This window comes from Lygodium microphyllum, chromosome 27 (assembly GCF_053477565.2).
Source record: "Lygodium microphyllum isolate KBCC chromosome 27, Lygodium_microphyllum_v1.1.10, whole genome shotgun sequence".
NCBI classification, from domain to species: domain Eukaryota; kingdom Viridiplantae; phylum Streptophyta; class Polypodiopsida; order Schizaeales; family Lygodiaceae; genus Lygodium; species Lygodium microphyllum.
Window position 1 is genome coordinate 52,030,119 of NC_141161.1, and position 27,478 is coordinate 52,057,596.

Sequence of the window (27,478 nt, forward strand, 5' to 3'; positions counted from 1 at the left end):
AGGGTGGGTTCGGGTGGACTGACTAAGAAACCCATTTTTGTCATGTGGTTCAAAAACGGGTAGACAAATGTGCTATATTGTACTTTTAGTATTAAAAAAAAACCTCAATTAATTGTTGTAGACCAGGTGGAATGGCATCCCCTCTTCAATTGCAGATGGCACAAGTTCAAGCCTTGTATAAATTTGTCCATTTCTTGACTGGCATGGAATGTGGTGGGCAACTCTGATGTCCGCATACTGTTTCCAAGGCCGCTCTCCTTTAGACACAAATGCTAGACGCGCCTATGTAAAGCGAGTGTCCGCCGGACATGTCTAAACCCAAGCCTAAGCACCCTTTATCTATTTTAGAAGGGGCCCTTTTACTCCACCATTTCTTGGAGAGACTATGCTGGGCGGCATAAGCGGCCAGTCCTACGCGGACGATGGCAAAGAGCCTGCCTATGAATTGCTGCTTTCCTGCCCGAGAGGCCTCACTCGCTCGCAGGTGCTTGATAATGAGATTTAGTCTTCCCGTCGAGAGATTTATCCTTTGGAGTGTGTATCAGATCTATTTATTTGTTTATTGTGATTATTTCTGGATTTATTTATTTGTTTTTATGGGGGAAGGCCAGGGGGGACTAACTGTCTAGTTCTCCGGCTTCCCTTCAGTCATAGCTTCGGGGGGCCATGGCTTCTTCAGTTTTACCAATGGCTTGAATGCAAAGGCACGGTTGGCAATGCAGACACGAATTTTTGGCAGTTCTCATGAATTACTTAATCATAGTCTCATGACTCCTTGGTAGTGCAGAGTGTCAGATACACTACTTACAGGATTCGTGAATCCGAAAACAGTGACAATGATATTTGATGTATGTTCTGTGCCATCATATTTGATATTGCGTACTAAAAAGCCCTAATGCAAGCACAAAAAATTGAGACCACCCAAATGATGTTTGAAACCCAGTTGCCGGAACCAGAGCCGCATTCCAGGTCTAGCCTAGTGATCTTTACAGTTTCTCTTGCCAAGTGATCAGATTGATCATGACTTTGGGTGGAAGGAGTTTATGTGAGCTTGTTCAGGGCTTTGTAATCAACAGAAAGCAGCTTGCTTTTGTACTTGACTGAAAGAATAGGTATACCAAAGGGGATTCAAACACACTCCAAGAGGGCAATTGCAAGTGAAACGTGTTGTTTGGAAGGAGACATAATCCTCACTTGTCTATTTGTGGCAGTAGGATGAGGGGTAACATTTTTCATTAACGTGCCAATAGTCGTCTTGGCATAAGTTGATTCTGACCTTGGTGCCTCCCTCAAACTCATCTTATTGCATGAGCAACAGTGAGTTCAAGGAGTTCACACATTAGGTCGAGGAACGAGAATTGAATATGTGATAAGGTCTTGAAAAGAAAAAAATCCTCAGCATTCCATGGTAGAGATGAGAAAGATAGATATGACTATATGGTGGTCGAGCAGTTTGAGGTTGATAATGTAGGAAAGGTCTTTGCTTCCTCTTAGAGGAAAAGGTGAGTTGTGAGACTCTTAATGATGAGTCCACTTGTGCGAGCACATGTGTTGGTATGGAAGTTGTCATCATTGGATTGCGACATTGAGGACAAACAGGTGTAGATTACCATGAACAATCACTTTGAGCTGGGTAAGTGCTCAATACTGCTGCATCAGCAAACATGATGAGCGTGAAGAGTCTTGTTACAAGCAGATGCCAGTCTGTCTGAACTGAAGCACATTCGTCTCAAGCAAGCTTAAATGGACAAGGTGGGTTTGTGCTTTAATACTGTTTCAGCTGAGGTTTCTTTCTCATTCAACACTGGTTGCCAGTCTGCTAGTCTGCTAGGTTCATTTTTATATCATGCTGGATTGCTATCTTGGTGGTTATGCCTTCACAATCTTGACTGGTATTGGAGTCCTCTCCCGAGGTCAAGTTTCAGGCATGCCTACAACATGTGATCAGCACATGAACCTTAGCATTGTACATATAATGGGTCGTGTGGGCATTGGCATTTCAGTGGTCTAGCATTGGGCGCATTTACTATCATATGGGCAGGTCATTTCCAGCCTGGCTGACCTCTATTTGTGGCTCTTTCTGAGGCTGGCTGATCTGATCCATTTGTGACTCCATTTCAGTCTACCTATAGGCCACCTCTCCTTCATGTCATTGTTATCATTCATGCACACATCATCCCATTGGAGAGAGGGAGTATGGCAACACTCTGCTCGCAATCTGTGTAGTTGTACACATTCCTGTGCTCTAGTATGTGGATAATGGATTCCATTTACCAAGTTCATTATTGTTGAGTTCATGTTTTCTTGTTCTATTGCTTAGCTTTCTGTGTATACAACAGTTTCATTGCTTTGCTTCTGTTACTCCCTATCTGTCTGACATGGTATCAAAGCTGAAGCATCTTGGTTCTTGTTCCTTCTGCTGTTGTTGACTGCTGTTTCAGGTCTTCTACACCCTGCTGGACTGTCCAAAGCTTGCGTTTGACTATTCCTATCCAGCTGGACCTTGCAGCCTGTTTAACACAGTGTTTTGTTGCTGTACCCTGTGTTTTATCAGCCTCAATCTGTGTTTTGATCAGCCCTGCGATTGTTTATGCTCAGTTGCTGACGGTTTTATCTTTTATGCAGTTGCTTTGCATTTTTGTGCATGTATAGTCTTTGATTGCCTGTATTTTATGCTTTTTATGAAATTTTCAGCCTGATTTGTACACCTCAAGGAAGGTTCACACATGTTGGTTGTCATGCTACACTTCACATACTATTCCTCTCTTGATTTGAACTAGTATCTCTTCCTTGAATTGTTGAACTGGTGCTTTTGGCTTATTAACCATAAGTGGTCCAAGTATTCTTTCTAAAACACTTATCTTCTCTTCACATCATCTATCAAAGGCTCTTCCATGTTGTAACACTGATGACAAGCTTAAAGGCCTTGACTATCTAACTTGGAGTGCAGTGATGAAAGCCTGGTTTGTGTAGAAGTGTCTTTGGCACATTGTTTCAGGTTCTTTGATGTATCTTGAACGGAGTCCTACCAAGGGTCATCTCCTATGGGAGATCTCTCGAGGTGCAGGAGAAACTCCGGCATATATATGAGGCTCTATCGACCATGAGAGCTATTACCCTCTACAACCACTTGTAGACTATTTGGTTTGAAGCCACTAATATGATTCGGTCATTCATCCTCCAGCTAACAAAAATCTAGGATCAGCTTTGCAATATGTAGTCAGGCCTACCCAAAGCTCACTTCATGGGGATTGTTCTTTACAATTTCCTTCGGAGTTTGATTGTGTGGCAAAGGCCTTATGATCTTGGACATCTACATCTCATCAATTTCCAACACATGATATTTGTATTACTAGAGAATAAATCTGATTTGTGATTATGGGGGAGGCTGCTATGTTAGTTTGGTGGCTCACATTCAAGAACCTTGGTTGTTTTAGAGAGAGGTGACATGTAGAAGAAGAAGAAGAAGAAGAAGGGTCCGTGCTACTTTCGTGGCGGCAAGAAGGGGGACCTTTGTTAGAAGTGGAGCAGTCAATGGAAGAGTAAACATATGCTGTAATAAACTGCTGAACACAAGACAAAAGAGAAAAGAAAAGAAAGAGAGAACATTATACATATGAGAACTCATATGTATACTCGGGAAATGGAATCCATATATCAGACACGAGACTGTCGCATATAACAATTGAGTCATTGGCTGCGTGGGCTCTGGCACCGGCTCCTCTCTCCATGGGACCTCTAGGTAGTGAACTGATTGACTTAGGAGGAGGAGCCCAGAATATATAGGCATGAATAAAGCCATAAAATATGTCAGGTTGGCCAGCAATAAATGCCATAAGCATAAAATGCTACACAATAAAAATGCCTAAAATATCTACATAATGTGCCTAGCCCACAATACACGCTTAGACTCACACATGAGCTGACATACACTGCTAATACCCTCTCTTAGATCGTGAGTGATTTGATACAATACAATAATACAATGATAAATGACTCATCATAGCAAGTAGAACCATGGATACCCAGGTAGTGGGTGATCAAGCCACCACCGAGGTGCCTTGGAGAGAACTTGATGTCGATGTCAATTGTACTAGCTCCTGAAGATAAAGAAGGTTAAAGTAGCTCTCAATGTCTATTAACAATGTCTCTGATGTAGCACGTGACTATCTTGTCACCAATACTGTAGCGCATAAATGACTATGGATCCCCCTTCTTTGGCTAGACCGCCAAAGTGTCCCCTCATGTGAGCTCCAAACGAAAGCCACCCGCTCTCTGTCAAATAACCAGCCCATCATGAACCTGGATATCAATCCCAGCTCTAGGATTTGAATCTGCCAGATTTCGCTCGATGCATTAGGGACGCCCCTCTTTGGATCCTATGCATCTGTATAGAAATATAGATGAGGTGCAACTGCCCCATCTCACCACCCTCTCACTCTTCCTTTGTGGCATTGGGGAGTTGTGAGGGATGACCTCATCACCACCACTTAAAAGCAGTCGAGGAAGGGGCCACCAAGCCCTTTCCATGATCCGAAGAAGAGGATCCCTTTTGCGCCTTGGACTTCATCTTGGTCGGAGGATCTGAGTCGAAATTTGAGGCAAATGATGACTCGTCGGAGGAGTCCACATCCCGCTTCGTCTTTTGCTCTTGTTTCTTCTTGGAAGCCACTAACTCTTTACAGTCCTTCCGCAAATGGCCTTTTTGCCATAGTGGTAACATTGGGCCTTCGACTTCTTTATCTTCGAACCCCTCTCTGAAGCTGCTAGAGCCTCACCCGAACCTCCATAATGTGACAGAAGCCGCCCCTGTAGTCACAAAGTCTCCTCATGCTCAAGTAGCATCGAGGACATTTGAAGAAAACTGACAGGAGTAGTAGATATCTGCGCCCTCAAAGCATTCGCCACTCCATCAAACTCCGGAGGAAGCTTGTAGAGTACCATACCAACAAGATGTGCCTCTGATAGGGCAGACTGCATAGTCCCAAGCTAGTCCTGGATTTGGGTAACTCGAAGTAGGAATGATTGGATCGTATCTTTGGTTTCAAACTTCAATTTGCTAGAGTTGGCCATAGAGAGTAATGGCCCTCATGGTGGAAGGAGCGTCGTACATCAGTTGCAACTTCGACCATATGTTTGAAGCTGTCTTGCAGGAGGTGATTGCCAGTAGGATTTCTTTGGAAATACACCAAAGTAAGGCTGAGTAAGCATGGGCATCATTTGAATCCCATGTAAGCACTGCTTCCTCATGGTTGTCTTCATCAAAATCAGTTGGAACAAGAGAAGGCCGTTGAGGATGTGCAATAGCTCCGCAAACCATGTACCATAAGGCCTTCATCACTGCACTCCACGTGTGATAATTAGGTCCATGGAGCTTGTCATCAGTGGATGTGCATGGAGGAGCCATCTGTAGAGTATTTAGAAGAGAAGTAGAGAAAAGAAGTTATTTGGAGAGGAAACACAACCAAAACAGGAGCATAGACTGCAAAAAGCAAGAGTTCACATATAATATAACCAAAAATCTGACCAAAAGAAGACAAAAGCTGCTGCGAAAAGTAAAAAAATTAGTCGAAAACTGCCAAAAACAGCAAAAACGGCCTGATAATGCAAGCGCCCAGCTAAGAGGAGACAGGAACACCAAGATGCAAGCTGAGTATTGCCACAAATAGGCTGAAAATCTGTCGTAGCAATCTGAAAACTGAAAATGCAGGCAGCAAAGGGGCTGTAGACAGTAGGCGATGGCAAATCTGCAGAAAACGAAGGTAAAATAGGTTGCTTGGTTGGAACAGCAATCACTTGATCAGCAAGGGTGAAAACAGTCCTGAAATCAGCAAGAAAACACAGCAGGAGCATAGATCCTGAAATCTGATACCATGTTAGAAGTGGAGCAGTCAATAGAAGCGTAAGCATATGCTGTAATAAACTGTTGAACACAAGATAAAAGAGAAAAGAAAAGAAAGAGAGAACTCAATACATATAAAAACTCATATGTATGCTTGGGAAATGGAATCCATATATCAGGCATGAGACTGTCGCATACAACAGTGAGTCACTGGCTGTGTGGGCACTGGCACCGGCTTCTCTTTCCATGGGACTTGCAGGTGGTGAATTGACTGACTGAGGAGGAGGTGCCCAGAATATATAGGCACGAATAATGCCATAAAACATGTCAGGTCGGCCAGCAATAAATGCCATAAAGCATAAAATGCTACACAACAAAAATGCCTAAAATATCTACATAATGTGCCTAGCCCACAATACATGCTCAGACTCACACATGAGTTGATATACTTTGCTAACAACCTCCTCTAGGACTACAAGAAGCTCGTGGCATTGTAGAAGTAGAAGGAGAAAAAGAGCAAGGATAAGTTCAACTCTTCATTATCCTTGGATTCCACTACAAGTTCCTGTCATGTGGTGAAGGCCTTGGTGATCTTGGTATCATTCTTCTATCCCAAGTGGCTGCATCCTTGCAACTTTCTAGTGTTAGAGAGGGAGTGTGACTGGGTGGTGGAGGTGGGTCTTGCTAGCCTTGTCCGTATGTAGTTGTGGTGGACCTTGAGCTTGCGTTTTTACATGCACCAATAAAGTTTGATAGATTCAAATTCTAAGTGAGACAAAGAGTGATATTTACTCTTAGTCTATTCCCGCATAAGGGTACACTTTGGTGGTTGGTCAAAGGCGAGAATCCATTGTCATGATGTGCTTTCAATGGAGTTGATTTATGACAGGCATTGAGATTTAAGTATTTCTACTTTTTGTGGCTAGGGATATGCATTTTCGAGGTACCTTGGTAGCGGCTTGATCACCTTGTGCTTGGGTATCCATTGTTCTCTTTGATCGTCATTGTAGTGTGAGAGTGCGCAACGGAAGAAGAACACGAACACAGAGGAGAGGAGAGAGAAAGCAGAGAATGAAGGAAGAAAGTCTGCACTGACTGAGATGAATGCTGAATACACTGGAATGGACAGAACAGTCCCTGCACGCAGCCCGGAGCGTCAGTGAGGGAACCAGGACAGACTGGAAGCAGTGGCAGCACCAATGCCGGAGACGGAGACGACGGGAGCAGTGCTGTACCTGCAGAGCATAATGCTGGACTGACTGGGGGGGCTGCTATAAATAGCCCCCAGGCCAGCAAACTGGCCGACCAGCCAAACTGGCCGACCTGGCCAGATTTGGCCGACCAGCCAGATCTGGCCGACTTTGGCCAGATCTGGCAGACTGCCCAGAAAATGGGCAGTCTGGACAAAAACCAGCCCAGTTTGGGCTGTAACACACCCAGGGCTGCAGGCTAACTAGGGCAGCCACCAAAATGACCTGACAGAGCTCCTCTGTCTCCTGTCAGACTCTGACAGGAGCTCACAACCAGGAGATGACAGATTGAGACTGAAAAAGAGCAGGCTAACACCCCCTCTCAACTCCTGGGAGAGTCTGAAGACCCAAGAACCACATGTGATGAAGCAAAGAAGCCTGAGGCAACGGCTTCGTAAAGAGATCAGCTGCATTGGCCGCCGTAGGACAATAGACCACCACCAGCTCCGAATCCACGATCCGCTCTCGAACATAGTGATACTGAACCTCAATGTGCTTCGTGCGAGCATGGAACACCGGGTTCTTAGCCAGAGCAAGAGCACTCTGGTTATCCACGCGCAGCTCCGTAGGTCCGGTCTGGGAAAAGCCAATCTCCGCGAGTAAGCGACGGAGCCAAACTGCCTCCATAGCGGTCGAACATAGGGCCCGATACTCAGCCTCTGTAGAAGAAAGTGCCACAGTAGGCTGCTTCTTGCTGCTCCAAGAGACAGCACCAGATCCAAGGGTGAAAGCATAACCTGTAGTGGATCGTCTCGAATCCACATCACCTGCCCAATCAGAATCACTCCATCCAGAAAGGGTAATCCCATCTCCATACATGATCCCGAAGGATCGAGTCCCCTGTAAATAGCGAAGAACCCGCAAGGCCGCCTGCCAGTGATCCTGGGTAGGAGTCTGCATAAAAGAAGACAATAAAGCCACCACAAAAGAGATATCCGGCCGAGTGTGAAGCAGCCAGATAAGAGAGCCGACAAGGCACCTGTAACGGGTGGGATCAGTAAGAGGAACTCCAGCTGTCAAAAGCTTGGACTCAGGGTCCATGGGGCATGAGATAGGCCGACACTCAGCCATATCAAACTCCGAAAGAAGCTCGGAGATATACTTGTGCTGCGAGATAAAAATGCCCTGTGCCATCTGATAGATCTCCAGACCTAGAAAGAAGTGAAGGATCCCTAGATCCGTCATGTCAAACTCCTGCTGAAGAATGGACCGTGTATGCTCCACCTGCGGAGTGTCGCTCCCTGTAATGATAAGATCATCCACATACAAGATGAGGAACACCGAAAGAGAATCCACAACCCGTAAGTAGAGGTTGGGATCATAAGCGGAGCGCGCAAAGCCACTCTGTAGAAAGTAGCGATCAATCCACTGGTACCAAGCACGAGGAGCCTGCTTTAGGCAAATAAAGAGCCTTCCGCAGCCTGTAGACATGATCCTCCTTCCCCTGCACAAGAAAACCAGGAGGGTGTGAAACATAAATCTCCTCCTCAAGAACGCCATTCAGAAAAGCAGACTTGACGTCCATCTGATAGACAGGCCAACGGTGGTGAGTAGCAAGAGCCAAAAGAACTCGGATGGTAGACATCCTGGCTGTAGGAGCAAAAGTCTCAAAGTAGTCCAACCCTGCACGCTGTGCAAAACCCTTGGCAACAAGCCTAGCCTTATGCTTGTCCAAGGAGCCATCTGCAAGGTACTTGGTCTTAAAGACCCATTTCACACCAATCACCTTCTGTTTCGCGGGACGCGGTACAAGGTCCCACGTATGGTTTCGCTCGATAGAATCGAGCTCGGCCTGCATAGCCTGTCTCCAAATATCCTGTGCAAGAGCCTCCTCCACGGTGGAGGGCTCGGAATCCTGAAGAATCTGTGACATAAGAGCATAGTTCACACATAGTGAACTGTCCCGCTGGGCTTGTAAACGTGCTGATCGACGTGGACCTGAAGAAGAAGCAGGAAAGTGGGTAACACCTGAATCCTGCATGAGCCGGCGATACCATAAAGGAATCCTGAGAGACTCCTGCTGTGAGGGAGACCGGGGGGTCTCCGGAACCTACAAAGCACCCAAATCGGAGAGGGACTTCCCCTCACCGAGTGAAGGTAGATCCTCCGCATCTGAAGAAGGCTGTACATCCCGTGAAGATCCCGAAGTGGCGGTAGAAGAGCTCGTAGTAGACGAAGGCACATCCACCAAAGGGGAAAGGGAAGCCGAAGGAGGAGGAATAGGGGGGGTGCTAAGAGGCATCCTAGAAGGAAGTGAAGGGAGAGAAGGTGGGGGGGAGTCCGTCGATGATGAAGAAACATCTGTAATAGAACCATCAATCGGATCCTCAGAGGCCGAAGCCTCATCAAAGATCACATCCCTGCTCACCTCAACCGTCCACGTCGTCGGGTCATAGAGCCGATATCCCTTCGTGGTCGTACTATAACCAACGAAGATAAGCTTTCTCGACTTAGAGTCAAACTTCGTCTTCCTCTTCTTCTTGTCCACATGGACAAAAGCATCGCACCCAAAGATGCGAAAATGGGACATGGAAGGCTTCTTCCCAAAGAAAGCCTCGTACGGAGTCATGTCCTGTAATGCCGAAGTCGGAGAGCGGTTGCGAATATGCACCGCTGTAGCCACCGCCTCACCCCATAGGAAATGAGGAAGACTCCTATGCTCCAGCATAGATCGGGCCATCTCAATCATGGTCCGATTCGCACGCTCCACCACACCATTCTCTGATGGTGTGTTCGGATGAGAATACTCCACCCAAATACCATGATCCCTGCAAAACTGAGAGAAAAGGTGAGAAGTGAACTCTCCACCGTGATCAGCTCGAACACCACGAACCTTGGAAGTTGATTGGGTCTCCACAAACACCTGCCACTCACAGAAACGGGAGTACGCCTCGCTCTTGTACTCCAAGAAATAAGGCCACACATAACGACTAAAGTCGTCCACAATCAGCATCAAATACTTGGCCTTCCCAAGGGAGGCCGTGCCCATAGGTCCGCAAAGGTCGGTATGAACCAACTCAAGCGGAGAAGTAGCCCACCTAGAAGCAACCTGCGGGTGAGGCTGCCGGTGCTGCTTGCCCCTCAAGCAGCTAGGGCACAAAGTGTGAAGAGGAGGGAAATCAGGAAGTCCCTCCACCATCTGCCTCCTAGAAGCCCGGCGAAGAGAATCGAGGTTCAAATGACCATACCGAGCATGCCAAAGCAGCCCAAGCTCATGGGAAGTCCGCGCAGCCAAGGCTGTGAGCGTGTAAAGCCCACCCTCCTGAGTACCCGTCCAAAGAGCATCACCTGTAGAAGCATCCTCCACTGTGACTGCATCCTGTGTAAAAATGACTTGGGTACCTAACTGAGTAAGGCCATGCACAGATAATAGGTTAAAACCCAAATCAGGGACATAGAGAACTTTGGCGGAGGAAGACCGCCTGTCAGAAAACATAGGTAAAGTCCCCACGCCTCGAACAGGAACTGTAGAATTGTCACCAATGGTGACTGTACCCCCTCTGGAACGAAGATCCTGAAGCCAATCTTGACGGAAGGTCATATGTGAAGATGCTCCACTGTCGACGAGCCAAGGCTTCTCTTGCGTGGTAGAAGCTAGGGCAGTGTCCTCCTCAACAAAGACATGCACAAACGCAGATTCTGTTGTGGCTGGGGCCGCCTTCGAGTCCTTCTCCTTAGGCTTCAAATGGGGATACTTCTGCCAACACTTCTCCTCGGGATGAGTGCCCTTCCCACAATGGGGACACTTGGGCTTCTTCTCCTTCGCATCCTTCTTGTCCTCCTCCTTCTTGTCCTTGGCCTTCTCCTTCTTTTGTTTCTTCTTCTTGCCGCCACCTGTGCCGGCCATAAATGCCTTGGTGGAGCCACTGGCTCCCACCTCTTTGAGTCGCTCGTCATGCTCCAAGACAAGCGGGGAAAGCTCCTCCCATAGGAGTGTCTCACGGGTCCTCGAAGTGATGAGGCTGGTGTAGAAGACATCATAACGGGGTGATGGCAGCTGAGTCAACAGAATCATCGCCATATCCTCAGACGATATCAGACGACCAAGAGAGGCTAGCTCGCCTCGCATATCCTCCATCTTCGTGATGTGCTCCTTCATGGAAGAAGAACCATCAAGACTGAGCATCTGCAATTTCTTCTCCAGGGAAATCTTGTGAGCAAATGTCTTGTGCTGATACAAAGACGCAAGCTTTGTTCACACTTCCGCCGCGGTCTGTAACCTGTGAACATGTACAAGAACGGAATCATGGAGACTCATAAAAAGAAAAGAACGGGCTCTAGAGTTGAGCCTATCCCATAAGGCTGCACGGTCCATAGAGGTGCCATCGAACGAATCCACGGGGGGTCGGTCGATGGGCGAAGAAACAAGCTCCCAAAGGTCAAAGGTATCAAGGATGCAAGCCACCTTGCACGACCATAGGGAGTAGTTGGAACCATCCAACTTATCTTCCTTCGGAAAGGAAGGGAGAATCGGCACCTGAATAGAGGGAATCAAGGAAGGCATCCGCACATCTGAAGCAGTCTTCACTGAAGAAACCTTCGCAGTAGATGGAACCCTCTGAGATGCATGGACTGAAGAAGGACGAGTGCGAGGAGGTTCTTCCCGATATCGAACTTCACGATAATCCCGCCTCCGCTCAGAGGAATGATGAGAGAGAAGCTCATCCTCTGAGTCTTCAAAGCCTGAAAACTGGTAAGACATCTTCCAATCTGCAAAATACCAAAGAAAGTTGTGCCGCTGTCGAAATAGGACCAGCAATGTGGTCACCAACCACCAAGACGCAGGCAGGGAGTGCCTACAAACACCTGGATCTGCAAAACGCAAAGAGAACTGATGTCGAACACCAGAGAAGAGACCACCAGCACCAGGAAACAGCCCGGACAGAGGTCTCCAGCAGGAAAAGGGCCGCCTGAGGTGGAAGCGACCTACAGAACAGCAAAACGCAGCCTGTAGGGAGGTCGCCCAGCATCAGGAGAGGCAGCCTGGTGGAAAACGCAGGGTTGCTGCGTCGCTGGATGACGTGGCAGCCTCTGTAGTCAGCGTGAGCAGCAAACGCAGGTTGAACAGCCTCCTGTAGCAGTCGCCTGGCTGTGGTTGATCTGTTGACAGCAGCAGCAGGGTATCTCACTCCTGAGGGTATGTCCTCCGTGCTCTCAATCAGGCGATGATACCATGTGAGAGTGCGCAACGGAAGAAGAACACGAACACAGAGGAGAGGAGAGAGAAAGCAGAGAATGAAGGAAGAAAGTCTGCACTGACTGAGATGAATGCTGAATACATTGGAATGGACAGAACAGTCCCTGCACGCAGCCCGGAGCGTCAGTGAGGGAACCAGGACAGACTGGAAGCAGTGGCAGCACCAATGCCGGAGACGGAGACGACGGGAGCAGTGCTGTACCTGCAGAGCATAATGCTGGACTGACTGGGGGGGCTGCTATAAATAGTCCCCAGGCCAGCAAACTGGCCGACCAGCCAAACTGGCCGACCTGGCCATATTTGGCCGACCAGCCAGATCTGGCCGACTTTGGCCAGATCTGGCCGACTGCCCAGAAAATGGGCAGTCTGGACAAAAACCAGCCCAGTTTGGGCTGTAACACACCCAGGGCTGCAGGCTAACTAGGGCAGCCACCAAAATGACCTGACAGAGCTCCTCTGTCTCCTGTCAGACTCTGACAGGAGCTCACAACCAGGAGATGACAGACTGAGACTGAAAAAGAGCAGGCTAACATGTAGTATGTACCATTGTGGGTATTTCATTATTGTATTTTTCATTGTGCTTGTTGCTTGTGATCCGAGAGAGGGTGTTAGCATTGTACATATTATGGGTTGTGCATGCATTTCAATGATCCAACATTGGGTGCATCTACTTTCCTATTGGCAAGTCATTTCCAACTTGGTGCCCTCTCTCCTCCATATCATCATCATTCATGCATGTGGCATCCTATTGGAGAGAGGTAGTCTAGGAGCACTTTGTTTGTTGCCCACAACTCATTTGGCTATGCACATTCTTGTGCTTTGGTATATGGATTCCATTTCCCTGGGTCATTATTTTTGAGGTCGTGTTCTTGTTCTTTTGTTCAATTATCTATCTAAACAATAGCTTCATTGCTTTGTTTTTGCTGCTCCATATTTATTTGATAGAGCCCAAGATGGAGTACGAGCATGTCCCAACTAACTAGATGGCTGAGTCCCTTTCTACCTCTACTAGTGAAGGGGTGTTAAGTCATTCTTCTTCATTAGGCTACTTTAGGACTCATCTTCATGAGGTTCTTGGCACCATGAGCGAATAGTAGCTCCTTTGTGGTCTTTGGCATGATATCCATGTTTCGAGAGTAGGTTATTTACTCCACATGATACATGTAGGTTTTGACTTGTCTTCTTTGTCTTTGACATTAGCATTTGAAACTAGTGTTCTTTGATTGAGAAGAGTGGTGAAGCCTTGATTTACAACTGATTATATCAAAGCAATTGTTAAAACAAATAACTAAATCAAATTGAACACTTTACCAACTTTGTGTGGTCATATGCTTCCGCATTTGCTGCACTCTGACATGGTATTAAAGCAACGTTGAAGGGCTGATTAATTGTGGGTAGACCTGAAAGGGAGATTTCAGTGCGTCAAAAGTTTGCATTTTTAGCATCTCGATGAGCGGGAGGGTTGTGCATCAACACAAGACTGAGGTGAACAAGTGAAGCGTGGGAAAGGAGTGAAGTTGCTGTTTTCTTACAGGTTTTTGCTGTTCCTATAGGAGAAAAGCCTGCGTTTTCAGCCTTTTGGTGCAGATTTTGAGTTTTCATCATGTTTGGCGGTTAAAATAGGTTTAGGACAAGCAGAGGAAGCCCTAACAGGCTGCATTTTTGGAGTTAGAGGGGCTGCCCTTGTTTTTGGGCATGCTTTTGTTGAAACCTTGCACTACAAGGCAAACCTTGTACTACAAGGCAAACCTTATATTTATCTAAAATTCCATTAGCTTTCAATTTGGTCCTAAAGATCCACTTAGTCCCAATGACCTTCTTGTGGCCTGGACAATCCATTAAGGTCTAGGTTTTGTTATGATCAATGCTCTCGAGCTCCTTTTCCATGGCCTCATACCATTGTGGATGCTTTAGAGCCTCCTGCCAAATCTTCAACTCAGAATGCGCTATGTAATCTACCGTAAAGACAAATACAAATGTGACAGTATGTGCAAGTCGGACAGATCTTCTCGAGCCCTCTGGGATAGAATCCAATGGAAGGATCCTTGAATGCTGCATGTTTTGTTGATACTAGTGAGGTAATGGGTACTAGGAGAAGGTCTAGGAGCTGAAGACTTTGCAGGTGGGCCAAGAGCGAGTAGTAGACCTGTGTCAGATGGCACTATCTCCGATGAAGTAGGCTGAGGAATCGGCTTAGAGGTCTACGCAGCGGGATGAACTATATCTCTCTCGTCAAAAACTACATCTCTCTGAGTAATCATCTTGGTTGTTCGAGGATTGGACAAGTGATAGGCTTTCGCCTCAGAGGAGGGTCTTATAAAATCAAGAGATGAGCTCAGGGATCAAGATTTTCCATCTTATCATCAAGCATGTGCATGTAGGTATGACACTTAAAGACATTGAAGTGGGAGATGAGAGGCATAGTGCGAAAGGATGCCTCAAAGACGGTCTTTTGAGGGACTGCCGTAGTTAGGTACTGGTTGAGGATGTATATTGATGTGTTAACAACCTTGGTCCATAGGTGCTTGCGGAGCTCTACTTCAAACAACATAGAGTGTGCCATGTTTACAATCAGGTTCCTACGCTTTATGACTCCATTTTGAGAGGGAGAGTTGATAGAGGTGAATTGGTGTGAGATGCTGTGCTTGTGTAAGGACTCGGAACACTCATGGGTGGTAAACTCACTACTGCTATCACTCCTCATGGTTATGATATGACGACCCATCTAATTTTGTACAAGACACACCCTAGTGGAGAAGTATATGAAGGCGTCAAATTTATGCTTTAAGAAATACACCTACATATATCTTGAATAATCATTCACGATAAAAAAGAAGTGCAATGAGCCATTGATGGTGGTGGTGGATGTTGGCATGCATAGATCAACATGAATCAATCTAAGGGGCTCCTTAGCTCTATGTTTGGTTTGTTGTGGGAATGGCATATGGTGTTGCTTCCCAAGTTGACAGGCTCTACAGACATCCTTGGACAGTTTGAGATATGGAAGGCCCTTAGCCATTTGACGGCATGACAACTGGTAGAGAGAGTCATACCCAATGTGTCCAAAGTGGAAATGCCAGAGACACTCATCATTCATAGACTTCCGTGTGGTGGCTAAAGCTCGGAAATTATGGAACTCAAAGTTCTCTGTGGTTGGTTGGAAAAGAAGCTAAGTCATTATATAGAGGCCACTAGGTTGTGCCTTGTTGTGAGCAATCTAAATTAGTTTGAGAATTTATGGCCTCAATTGTGGTCATAGAAAAGAAGACTGCTCGCCCAAATCGGGAAAGCTATTGTATGGATAAAAGGTTTACCCCAAGCTAGGGGACATAGTATACATTGTCCAACAAAGTGAGATCTTGGTCTGCGTCAATATCAAACTTGACATGACCTAGACCATGGATCTTAACCAAGGAGTTGTTTCCATGTTAGACATTCCCATTGCAAGGGCTTAGGAGACAAAAATGTCCTAGAAGGGGGTCATATGATGGGTGGCTCCACTATCCAAAACCTAAACGGTTGAAGATGTGCTCCAGTTCAGTAGAATGGGCCTTTGTGGTTGCCTTGTCATGAGGTAACTCATGAATATGGACTAAGCTCGCATCCTTTGATGTCTCTATAGAGACAAGCTGGACCTGTGGTCCGATAGACTAGTCAAAAATGCCCTTTGGTGTTGAGAACGAAACTAGCTGTGATGGTTGACCACTGGCAGTGTGGGAGTCCTCCACTACCCCTGATTGTGGTTATCACCACCTTGTCTCTCTTGTTGGCTTACCTGACTGAGGTGGGGGTTTGATTCTTGGGTTTATGTTGTGTGTCTTTTACCTTTGATCAACACTCATAATTAAAATGGCTAGTCTTTTGATAGTGTCAGCAATATCTATTTTTCTTAGGTATATTTTACCACCCTGGTTTGAGAGCACTAGGGTTCCCTTGTGATTCACTTGATTGATTGTGTTTTAGGTTTGATTTTGATTTTGATTTTAGTTTTGTGCCTTCTTGCCTTGCCCTTGTTACCTCCTTCGAGAGATGGTGACAAGAGCCCCTTTCTCAGGAGGGCATACTATGGAACAGATCAAACATCAGAGCATAATACAATAGCCGATACCTCATAGAACATGGGCATAGTCAGCTGTGGAGTCACTTTTACTAAATGAAATTGAAGTATTTCTTTGGAAGCTTATTAAGAAATAGTGTGACTTGGCCGTTTGGGGACTTAGGAGGCCCTATGCTGGATAACTCAGCGATGAGTAATCACCGATATTTTGCCAACTTGACGTTAAGGTCATCCTAGTCTGTGATCCTAAAATCTTGGAGCTCATAGTCGAGATTTATATGATGGGTCCTATCCTAAGTTGCATAGCGGTCAGTCAAGTATTCCCACTATTCCAATGCAAGGTCAAAATGCTGTAGCTGTGAATGAAACTCTGCGAGTAATCCTTGCATCAACTCAATGATAGTGGAGGTGTTTCTAGCTTTCCAAGAACAGACAACCTCGTATGGAATAATGCGAGGGTCTAGTTGGGGTTCCAGCCCTTGTACAATGTCCCACAAGTTCTGTGAGTTTGGGACATGCCCCATTAGGTTTGACCAAGTAGTGTAATTAGACCCATTGAAACGAGTCTTGCCAGTAAATGCATGCTTGGCTTATGAGGAAGAACTATGAGGTGTTGGATAAGAGGGGTAAGTTGGGTAAAAAGGTGGATGAGATGGATTGGCATGAATGGGCTGAGATGGTCCAAAAGGTGCCATTGGAGGAGGCATTAGGACTCTATAGCCTTACCCAACTGTAGGCTCAAGCATGAGAACATAACCAGTTGGTCTAGTAGGTAAAGCCATCTAGGAAAACTGTGGTACCAGCTGATCCACACTTGGGAAAGCTTGGGAGGATGTCCTATGTGAAGCAGGAAAAAGCCAAAAAGTGTATCAGATGGAGGTTGAGCCTCCCCCATTGGTGTATTTGCACCACTCGAAAAAAAATAAAAATCCTAAAGGTTGTGTTTAAGTTTGAAGAACCTCCTGTTGTGATGTGAGATGTCACTAGTAGTGTGTGCATAGGAAAGTGAATAATGTAAATGGTAATGCAACGGAAGAAGTGGGTGGGAAATTTAATTGCGGTGATGATAATGTGTGAGTAAATTCATTAAATTGATTTTTTGAATTTAGTCTTTGAAATTGAAATGTGGATGAAGATGGAAAAGAAGAATGAGATGTTTTTGCCAATGTTTTGGCCAATGGGTTGTAGCCCAAGTGGTTTGAGTGTGTTGGCGTGTACATAGGTGCATGAGTTCAAGCCTTGGATACAACCTTGAGGCATCTTGCATCTTTTAAATTTCAAGCTTTCTCAAGAAAAAGAAAAAGAAAAAAGAAAGAGATGTTTCAATTCAAATTGACCTCAAGAAGCAAAACTTGGAGGACAAGTAGAAGAAGGAAAACTTACAGAAGGGTTTACAGATTTTTTCTTATAAGCACCTCTTTGTGTGTTTACATAAAGATATTGGTCCTTTTTTAGGACTTGCAATTGTTAGAGTGCAGCGATGCGGAAGCGTGGGACCAAGACTGAGAGAGAGTGAACATAGAGAGAAGAGAGAGAGAAAAGGAGACAGTGAAACAAAGAAAATCTGCAGTGCAGAATGCTGTATAGAAATGCAGAAATACACATGGGTGCAGAGAAAATATCTGCGTATGTCTCTGCCTTGAGGATCTCGATCTCTGTCAGCCCGCGCGCTGTCAGTCTCAGCAGGCTGTCTTTGTCAGATGCAAGTGACCAGAGTGTACTACAGGACTGCTGTAAATAGCAGAAAAATACCACGAAAAAATGGCCAGAATCAGGTCAACTGCATTTAATGCAGCCGACTGCATAAAAACTGTCCGATTGCTGCTGTGCCATGTTTCAACCAGTCCGACTGCACTGCGACCGCTAACGTGGCTCCTCCTGCACTGTTCATATTGCGTGCTGCAGCACAGCCGTCCAGGGAATGATACCTCTAACACCCCCTCTCAGATTCCCCTCAAATACTGAAGAATCCTCAGGGCAGCTTGCCAATGCACCTATTTGGGTTCACTCATGAACCCCACCAAAAGATCCACAACAAAATAAAGATCAACATGAGTGTTGAGTAGCCAAATCAAGGATCCAATCAACTGATGGTAGCGGGAAGTATTCGTCAAGGGAGAATCTGAGTGTGAAGTGGCCTTCCAGTTCGGATCCATAGGAGTAGAAATGGTCCGACAAGTCTCCATCTCAAAAGTCACCAAGAGCTCTTGAATATATCTCTACTGAGAGATAAAAATACCCCTCTGAGACTGATAAATCTTGTGACCCAAGAAGAAATGAAGAAGCCCCAAATTTTTCATCTCGAACGTTTGATGTAAAGTTGTCTTGGTCTCTTGGACCTTCTGTGCCTAGTCACCTGCAAATATCAAATCATCAACATACAAGACAAATAACACATGACCAACCTCGGAAGTGTGCACATAAAGCTGCGGATCGGCCTTGGAGCGTCGATATCCCAACTTTGACTGAAGAAACGAGTTAATCTTCTCATTCCATGCACGTGGAGCATGCTTGAGGCCATACAAGGCCTTCTTCAACTTGTAAACTTTCCCATTTGAGGATCCAAAGCCAGTAGGTTGCTCTACATAGATCTCCTCCTGCAAGTCACCATTGAGAAAGGAGGACTTCACATCCAATTGATAGACAGGCCATCTCCTATGGCTAGCCAAGGCAAGAACAGCTCGAATAGTCGCCATATGAGCAATGGGTGCAAAAGTATCATGGAAGTTAATGCCTAGGCGCTGAGCAAAACCTTTAGCAACAAAGTGAGCCTTGTGCTTGTCCAAAGAACCATTGCTAAGGTACTTGGTCTTGAAGACGCACTTGACGCCAATCACCTTCTTGTGAGAGGGATGAGACACAAGGGACCAAGTGCCATTCCTCTCAATAGCCTCCAACTCGGCTTCCATAGCCTTTCGCCAACGGTCAGATTGCAAAGCCTTCTTCATAGAAGTGGGCTCTCGATCCTGTATAACACGGGTCATCAAACAATAGCTAGAGCAAACAAACTCCGTAGAATGTGCGTGATTCCGCCGTGACCTCTTCGGTCCATCCTGCGGTTCCCACTCCTCAAGGATCTCCTTGATCCTTGAATCTCAAAGTGTGTCACGGGCCCAACGAGGAGGAGGCCGGACCTCTCCCCGACCTCTCCCCGTCGCTCTCCATCTGCTGAAGACTCGGGTATATCCATCGGTGGAAGGGAAGACTCTGAATCAAAAGACGAATCTCCATCAAGAGGCTTTGGCTCCAAAGGATTTGTCTCGGGAGCCCAACACTCCCTTGGATCTCCAAGGACGGGGTGCTCCTCACCCCCCTTTGTGGTTGAAACTTCCACGAACCGCACATCTCGGCTCATGTAGACATTCCGCTTGATGGGATCAAACAATCGATAACCTTGGGATTGGGAGCTGTGACCAACAAAAACCTATCGTCGGGAAGCCACCTCAAACTTGTCACGCTATGTCTTCGGGATGTGCACATAGGCGTCACACCCAAAGATCTTGAAATAAGAGACATTAGGCTTAGTCCCCAAAGTAAGCCTCAAAAGGTGTCATCCTGTTAATGGCCGAAGTGGGAGATCAATTGAGGATACGAACTGTGGTTGTCACTGCCTCGGCCCACAGAAACCGAGGTGTCTTTCGGGGTGCTCCATCATGGTGCGCACCATCTCGATCACACTTCGGTTCTTTCGCTCCAAAATGCCATTCTCTTGAGGAGTGTTGGTGTTAGCAAACTCCTGGTGAATGCCCCTATCTGCACAAAAACAAGCAAACTCATTAGATACAAATTCACCACCCTTGCTGAGCGCAAGGTCTTCAGTCTTTGGCCAGATTGATTCTCCTCAAAGAGAAGCCAATCCTTGAAGTGAGAGAAAGCCTCTAACTTCAACGTCAAGAAATAGGTCCATGTCATCATGCTATAGTCATCTACGATCAACATGAAGTACAAGCTTCCCTTCACGGACTTGGTTCTTATCGGGCCACAAAGATCCGTAGATACAAGCTCCATAGGTGAAGTAGATCACCGTGAAGCTTTGTTGAGAATCGCATCCCGATGTAGTTTCCCATAAATGCAGGAGACACATGGTTGTTCGCTCACCACTATGTCCGGCAAACCTCGGACAAACGATCCTCACGACGCCTTCTGAAGGTACTCATAGTTCAGATGGCCAAACCGAGCATGCCAGAGCTTGGATTGTGTTTGAGAGGTAAGAAGAAGAGAGGTAAGATTTGTAGAAGACTTCAATTTTTGAATGTCGTTTTCCTCATATCTTGAAGAGAGAACCTTCCTCGATCCACGATCAAGAACTCGAATAGCATCAGTGTCAAACTCCACCAAGAGACCAAGGTGTAGCCTTGTACTAAAGCCTCTATAAGGCCCCTGCTACAGCCTCTGGATGTCCATCATGTTTGTGGTACCCACATTTAGCCTTTTCTACAACAGCCTCTGGTGTTTTTCCATGTTTTTGGTATGCCCACACTTTGCAAGTGTTACTTTCACTAAATTCTCTACACACTTTGTACTTTCTGGTTGTGATTGAGGGGGGGTATTGAGATATTTGTAATCACACCTACTGTAGCCTCTTTGTATGAGGTATTTTCGGGCTTAGGACATGTAGGCAGACTAAATCCCATAAGCACAGAAAGAGAAATCTGTACCCATCCAACAACTATAAAGCATTGTACTTGACTACAAGTTTTCATATAGAATAAGGACCGAAAGCAAATGATACCCCAAGCCTGACACATGCAACACCTCGGAAGTGTGGGTACCACCACGTCCATTTGGAATCAAGTGCATCTCACCTTGAACAACAATAGACACAGAAGAGCTGTCTCCAATGAGAATCTGCCCATGTGAAGGTCGCAAATGGGCAACACCAATGGGAGGAGTCATGTGCCGTGAGGCACCACTGTCCACGATCCACTCTCGAGCTTGGGGAGCTGTCATCGCAGCATCAGAAGTCTTCGGTGTAGAGTCCTCAATGACCGTTAAGTGTAGAAAAGCAGTTGATGAGGGTACAGCCACCGCTCCAGAATCCTTCGGGTCCTTCTTGTCCTTGTCGAGGCAATCCTTCTTCCAATGACTGGTCTTACCACAAATATGGCAGGTCGATTTCTTCTCCTTGTTCTTCTTGGATTTGTTGTCTTCTTGCTTCTTCTTTTGATTCTTCCCCTTCTTCTGAGAGGCTTGACCAACCAAAGCCTCCGTTTTGGAAGCATTCTGTCCCTTCAACTATTCCTCTTGGTCCAAGACCATAGGAACTAGCTCTTCCCACCGAAGAGTCGACTCCTGTCCTGATGCAATAAGAGCGGAATGAAAGGTACCGAATCGTGGCAGCAACTGGGACAATAAAGTGATCGCCATGTCTTCGGAGAAAATAGGCTTCCCCGTATTTTGAACCTGCATCTGAAGCTGCCAAAGCTTGTTGATTTGTCCCCGAAGCGAAGAAGACTTATTAACGGACAAGGTCCGCATCTGCACCTCCAAAGAAACCCTCTTCATCAGGGTCATTCGGTTATACATCTGGTCGGAGCTCCAACCATATCTCTTGAGCCACTGTCAAGTGCTTGATGTGAGCTATCACGGCTGTAGTACAAGACAGAAAAAGAAAAGAACGAATCCTGGCATTCAGTTTGTCCCAAGGAGACTGGGCCTTAGTCAACTTCGCATGAGCATTGGAAGAGAGTTTGGACTCATCTCTCACCGAGGGCCGGTTAATCTCCTCCATCACAAGCTCCGCCAAATCATAAGACTCCAGAATGGCCAACATCATCACACGCCAGATGCGGTAATTGTCACCATCAAGCTTCTGATCTGATGGAAGAGCCGGTAGGACAGGCACCTTCCTATCCATGATTGCCTGAAACTCCAAGTCAATCTTTGTAGACATGTTCACCTACAATTCTTGCACAAACGCAAAATCAGTCCCCCCTTTGACTGTGAAAACACAGCCTGTTAGGGCTCTTTCCTCTGCTTCCTGAATCTTCTTCAGCTGCCGGAGGCGATGAAAAAGTAAAATCTGCAATGGAAGGCCTGAAACATAGGCTTCATTCCCTTCAAACAGCAACAATCTGCAGCGAATTCACCAATTGGACTCCTTTCCCGCACGCCCACACTCACTTCAGCCTAGTTCTGATGTGCAGCCCTCCCACTCACACTCGAATGTTGGAAACCCAGCCTTGTGTCATGCTGAAATCTCCTTTTCAAGTAGGTTCTTCAATCAGTTAGTCTGATTTCACCACTTTGATACCATGTCAGAGTGCAGTGATGCAGAAGTGTGGGACCAAGACTGAGAGAGAGTGAACACAGAGAGAAGAGAGAGAGAGAGAGAGAGAGAGAGAGAGAGAGAGAGAGAAAGAAAAGGAGACCGTGAAACACAGAAAATCTGCAGTGTAGAATGCTGTATAGAAATGCAGAAATATACGCGGGTGCAGAGAAAATATCTGCGTATGTCTCCACCTTGAGGATCTTGATCTCTGTCAGCTTGCGTGCTGTCAGTCTCAGCAGGCTGTCTCTGTCAGATGCAAGTGACCAGAGTGTTCTAGAGGACTGCTATAAATAGCAGAAAAGTACCACGAAAAAATGGCCAGAATCAGGTACTGCATAAAAACTGTCCAACTGCTGCTGTGCCATGTGGGAACTGGTCTGACTGCACTACGACTGCTGACGTGGCTCCTCCTGCATTGTCCGTACTGCCTGCTGCAGCACAGCTGTCCAAAAAGGCTTGTACTTCGTGCTGGTTTCTCTAGTAGAATGACCTGTCCCACATGGAGTGATTCTTCTTGCAAAATTTGTGGAACTTCACCAAATCTAAAGGGGATAACAAAGGTTTACCTTCTAGTAGCTATTAAGCTCGGTGCATAAGGATAAGATCGTACTTGGCTCGCATAATCTCATACGGTTGGTGGACTCCATGGTAGTCCAGTATCTCCTCCCTTATTCGATCCTTGTAGAGCAATTTGTGAGGCCCACTCTTGCTCAGGTCTCTGCATGGCGGGTTTGGGAGATTGAAGTGGTATGGAAGCATTTGAAGTCATCTTCCCTTTGTGAACTTGTTTCTAATGACAAGCTTTCCAATCAAAAGCCTAGGTTCCTTCTTTGAGTACCTAGCTTTCATACTATGGAAAGAAATACTCGTCTATAGATAATAAACACAATCATATGACAAAGCATAGATTGATAAAGAACACAGTTAGGGTTAGGTTGACTCAAAGATAGTAAATATTGAAGAAGATAATGAATGAATGAATGCTGAATATATATGATGCTCAATGTAGCAAACGCACTATGCAAAGGTAAAATATAGACCCCCGAACTCCTGTCTCTAGGACCGAGGCAAAGAGTATGAGCTGAAGTGTGTCGTACTTTGATGGATCCGCATCAGTAAGCCTTTGGAGATGTCTAGTCACAGCACATGCAGCAACGTGGAGCTGGGCTAAACAGCAGCAGCAACAACAAATCTGGGAGTAAATGCAGGTTGAAATCAGGTTGCCAGCTGATGTAGAGGGTTGAACAGCAGGCTTGCGGTGTTGGACAGCAGTAGACAGCAGCTCAAACTTGAGCTCCATTTGTATCATATGTCTTCCATTCACTACTTTTTACTTTTTTCTTTTGTGTCATTCGAGATCATTGTATTTTCATCGTGTTTGTACACTTTGAATGCTTTAATTGTGTTTGTAAACTATGTGTTTTCTTTGTGCAAACCCTAGCATATCTTCATAGCCCAGATGATGATGTAGCAAAAGCACTGTTGATTGTACCTGCTTTCTTGAACTTGTCTCCTTGTGGCGTGCATTATGCTCCAAGATCATTGGGAGTAACTCAGGGTGGTTTCATACAATTTGTATGATATGTTCAATACACAAATATGTATGGTATGGAACATACACAAATTTTGAGAATAAAATATGACGTTTCATACTCTCGTTAAAAAGTACATATAAAATTGTATATAAAATCAGCTTATACATATAAGCTTGAATGGAAGGTGGATGAGGCTTGAGCTTGAATGGAAAGTGTAGATGAAGCATGAATGAAGGTGGATGATATCAACAAATCTAATGTAGCTAGCATTGCTATGACTAAGGTTCTACTTGCTACTAGTTGTACCTAATGCTAATCCACTATTGCATGGTCCTTAGTCTAACGTGAGATTGATTTCTCAACTCTCTCCCTCAAGCTCAAGTGATTGGTATTACTCCAAGCAGCTTCTTGAAGTACATCAGCTTATCTTTACCAAATGACTCGTTGAAATGTTAACTAGCTTTGTATCTTCACATGAATTAAGTCTATCTTTCTTGCTAGAACCATTTCTTTGGTAAAATGATAATGTACTTCAATATGCTTTGTCTTGGTATGATTGGTGGCAAGTTGAGCACTACTTATGTTGTCATAATATAGCTTAATTGGTTTGTCATCATGAATATCCGAATCTTGCAGTAGTTTACGTAACTTGACAATTTCACATTCAACTAATGCTGCACTTCTATATGCTTCTTTTGTACTTGACAAGGCAACTCTAGATTACTTTTTGCTACTCCAACTAATTATTCGGCTTCCAATCCAAATGTATATCCACTAGTCTCTAGTTGATACTCATAATTTATTATAAGGACATCATGTCCCATTAGCATCATTATACCCAATAAGCTTGATAGGTTTTGTAGATTCATAAAATTAACCATGTTATGTTGTAGCCTTCACATATCTGATGATTCTTCTGATCATATGCAAGTGGTTTTTGTATGAACTAATTGATAACACCAACTAGGTAGTTGAGATTTGGCCTTGTAATAGTGAGATAAATTAAGCTACCAACGATATGTATATACATGGTGATATCTTTTCTTTCACATTTGGTTTTGATCAAGAGTTGTGGCCATAGGTTTACATTCCGGTGTACCACATCTTGCCATGTCAAGTGCATATTGTCTTTGAATTAACAAGATCCAATTGGAACATCAATGACAAGAAAATACTTTAGGTTTTCTAAGTCTTTCATATCAAACTAGGTTTGCAATATTTCCTTAATCTTATTTAACATTGCCATTGTTGCCATCACCACTTAGGGTTAAGCCATTTGCATAAATAATAGTCACAACAAGTTCTGTTGGAGAGACTTGTAGATAGAGAATACTTTGCCTTGCTAACTTTAAAATCAATGCTTTTGAGATAGTTGTTTATATTTTCATTCCATGCTCTAGGTGCTTGCGTTAATCCACATAAGGCCTTCTTTAACCTGCAAACATTGCTTGGATACTTAGGGTGCATCTTTAGGTTAATCCATATATACTTCAATTGGGTCACCATTTAGAAAAGCGTTTCGAACATCCATCTATTGCAAATCCCATCCTTTTGCAACTACAAGAGTATAACAGTCTTACAAGTTGCCATTTTAGGAATATGGTTAAATATTTTTTCATAATCTAATTCATATTGTTATGCATATTCTTTTGCTATAAATCTTGCCTCCTATCTCTTAATTGAACGATCTGATTTGTATTTGACCTTGTAAACTCATTTGCATGCTGTAGAGCTATTTTCTTTCGAGAGTTTAACTTTTGCCTCCAGATCTTGGATGATCTCCAAGAACTTGATCTTCGAATGATTGGCAAGCATAATCCAAAATCTTGAAAGGCTTGCCATCTCCAAATCTAGTCTTTGCACACAAGCTTGTGTTATCAAACGAATTGGAGCACCACCATCAATATACACCTCCCCAATGTTCTCTAGATTAGCCAAGTGTTATGTCCCTAGATATCTGGATGGGCACTAATAGCATTGGTCCCAATGGGTACAAAGTGATTTAGTGTGAATGCACTAAGGACATTTTGGGGCTAGGCCAGTCGAGTCCTAATTATAGGACTCAAGGCCCTATTGTACACATTTATTGTGTGATCACCACTCTTGGACTCTTGGCGTGTTGGCCGACGCATCTGTGGTATGTACACAAAGATGGTGTGGGCTGGTGGTATGGGACGGAAACCCTTGGGATGCAATCGTGACTCAAAGTGTTGCTAGCTCCCATATTCAGCGGTGAGCCCGTTTGGCTCTATGGGTGGGAGGTGACTCTGATGCCTAGTCCCTTTCATTGTGAGATTGGCTTGCATTGTGTCTTGTGTGTAGGTTGGACCCTAGGGGACGTTTCATTGGTACTAGTGCATCAACCTGCAATTGCATGCGAGATCTGATGATGTGCATAAAACCACTTTTGCTCATGGAACCGTGATGGTTCACACGTGAGAGGTACGCCTTTATCTCATTAAGGGTGGTATGGGACACTGTTGACAGGAGGGGTGTGCATGGGGGGACATGTGTTGCGGGTGGTTTGTACAAAAGCAAGGTATGCTTCTTGTTTTGTACTTGTGTTGGGGTTTTGTGTCGGGGCGGTGCTTGTGTGCAAGGATTTTCAGTGGTTTTGATGATCGGTGTTCGGGGAGTTACCACTCTAGGGCTATGGTAGACTAATGCCAGAAGCGGAAACCTTGTGGCCTGGATAAGCATCATAAGTTCAATCGACATTAATATTTAATGTTAATGTTATCATTACTTTTAATTTAACCATTAACATTTAATGTTTACAATCATTAATTTTGATGCTGACATTATGTTTGTTGCAATAGTAAATTTTACTGTTGATATATGTTGAAGTCGTCATGAGAGAATGAGGTAGACTGTTTAGAAATAGATAGTCATGGAGAGAGAGATTTTAAGAAGTTGGAGAGAAGGAAACATTGTGGTTTTAGAGAGAGAGAAAACACTCTCTCTCTATTGAGTGATGAGAAATATGAAGCGTAGTCGAATATTTTTTGGCCATGTCCTCATTTCTTTTTCTAAGTACAAAAATGAACTGTAAACTCTCTAACCTTTCCTTTTAAAAGACTTTAGTCAGAGATTTGTTCTATTGTCCACCCAAAGCTGCCCCCTTGCTACCCACAAAAAAAAAGGAGGTTCCAGTTTTGCATTAAATGCAGACTTTTTTTAGTTTTGTAGAGTCTCTCTCATATAATTTACTCCCCTCTCTTGCGCTCTTCCATCTCCAAATTGTTATATCTCTCTATCTCTCCAAAGTTTCATTTCTTCTCTCAACTTTCTCTTACTGATACCATGACTTCTCACGGGGTGTTTGC

General features: G+C 45.0%; 1 protein-coding gene across 4 annotated transcripts in view; it reads left to right on the top strand.

The window, feature by feature from the left end:
- The first annotated feature begins 361 nt into the window (after positions 1-361).
- The window catches only part of LOC148012323 (nudix hydrolase 9-like), a 111,227-nt gene continuing 84,110 nt past the window's right edge, over positions 362-27,478 (top strand). For 3 of the 4 annotated variants that reach the window (XM_087668826.1, XM_087668823.1, XM_087668825.1), the window contains exon 1: positions 362-484. In XM_087668826.1, the coding sequence (XP_087524952.1) occupies positions 386-484 (99 nt within the window). In that variant the 5' untranslated portion in view covers positions 362-385. Of the gene's footprint in view, positions 485-552; positions 1,753-27,478 lie in introns of those variants that run through there. The other variant, XM_087668824.1, reaches the window with a different exon arrangement.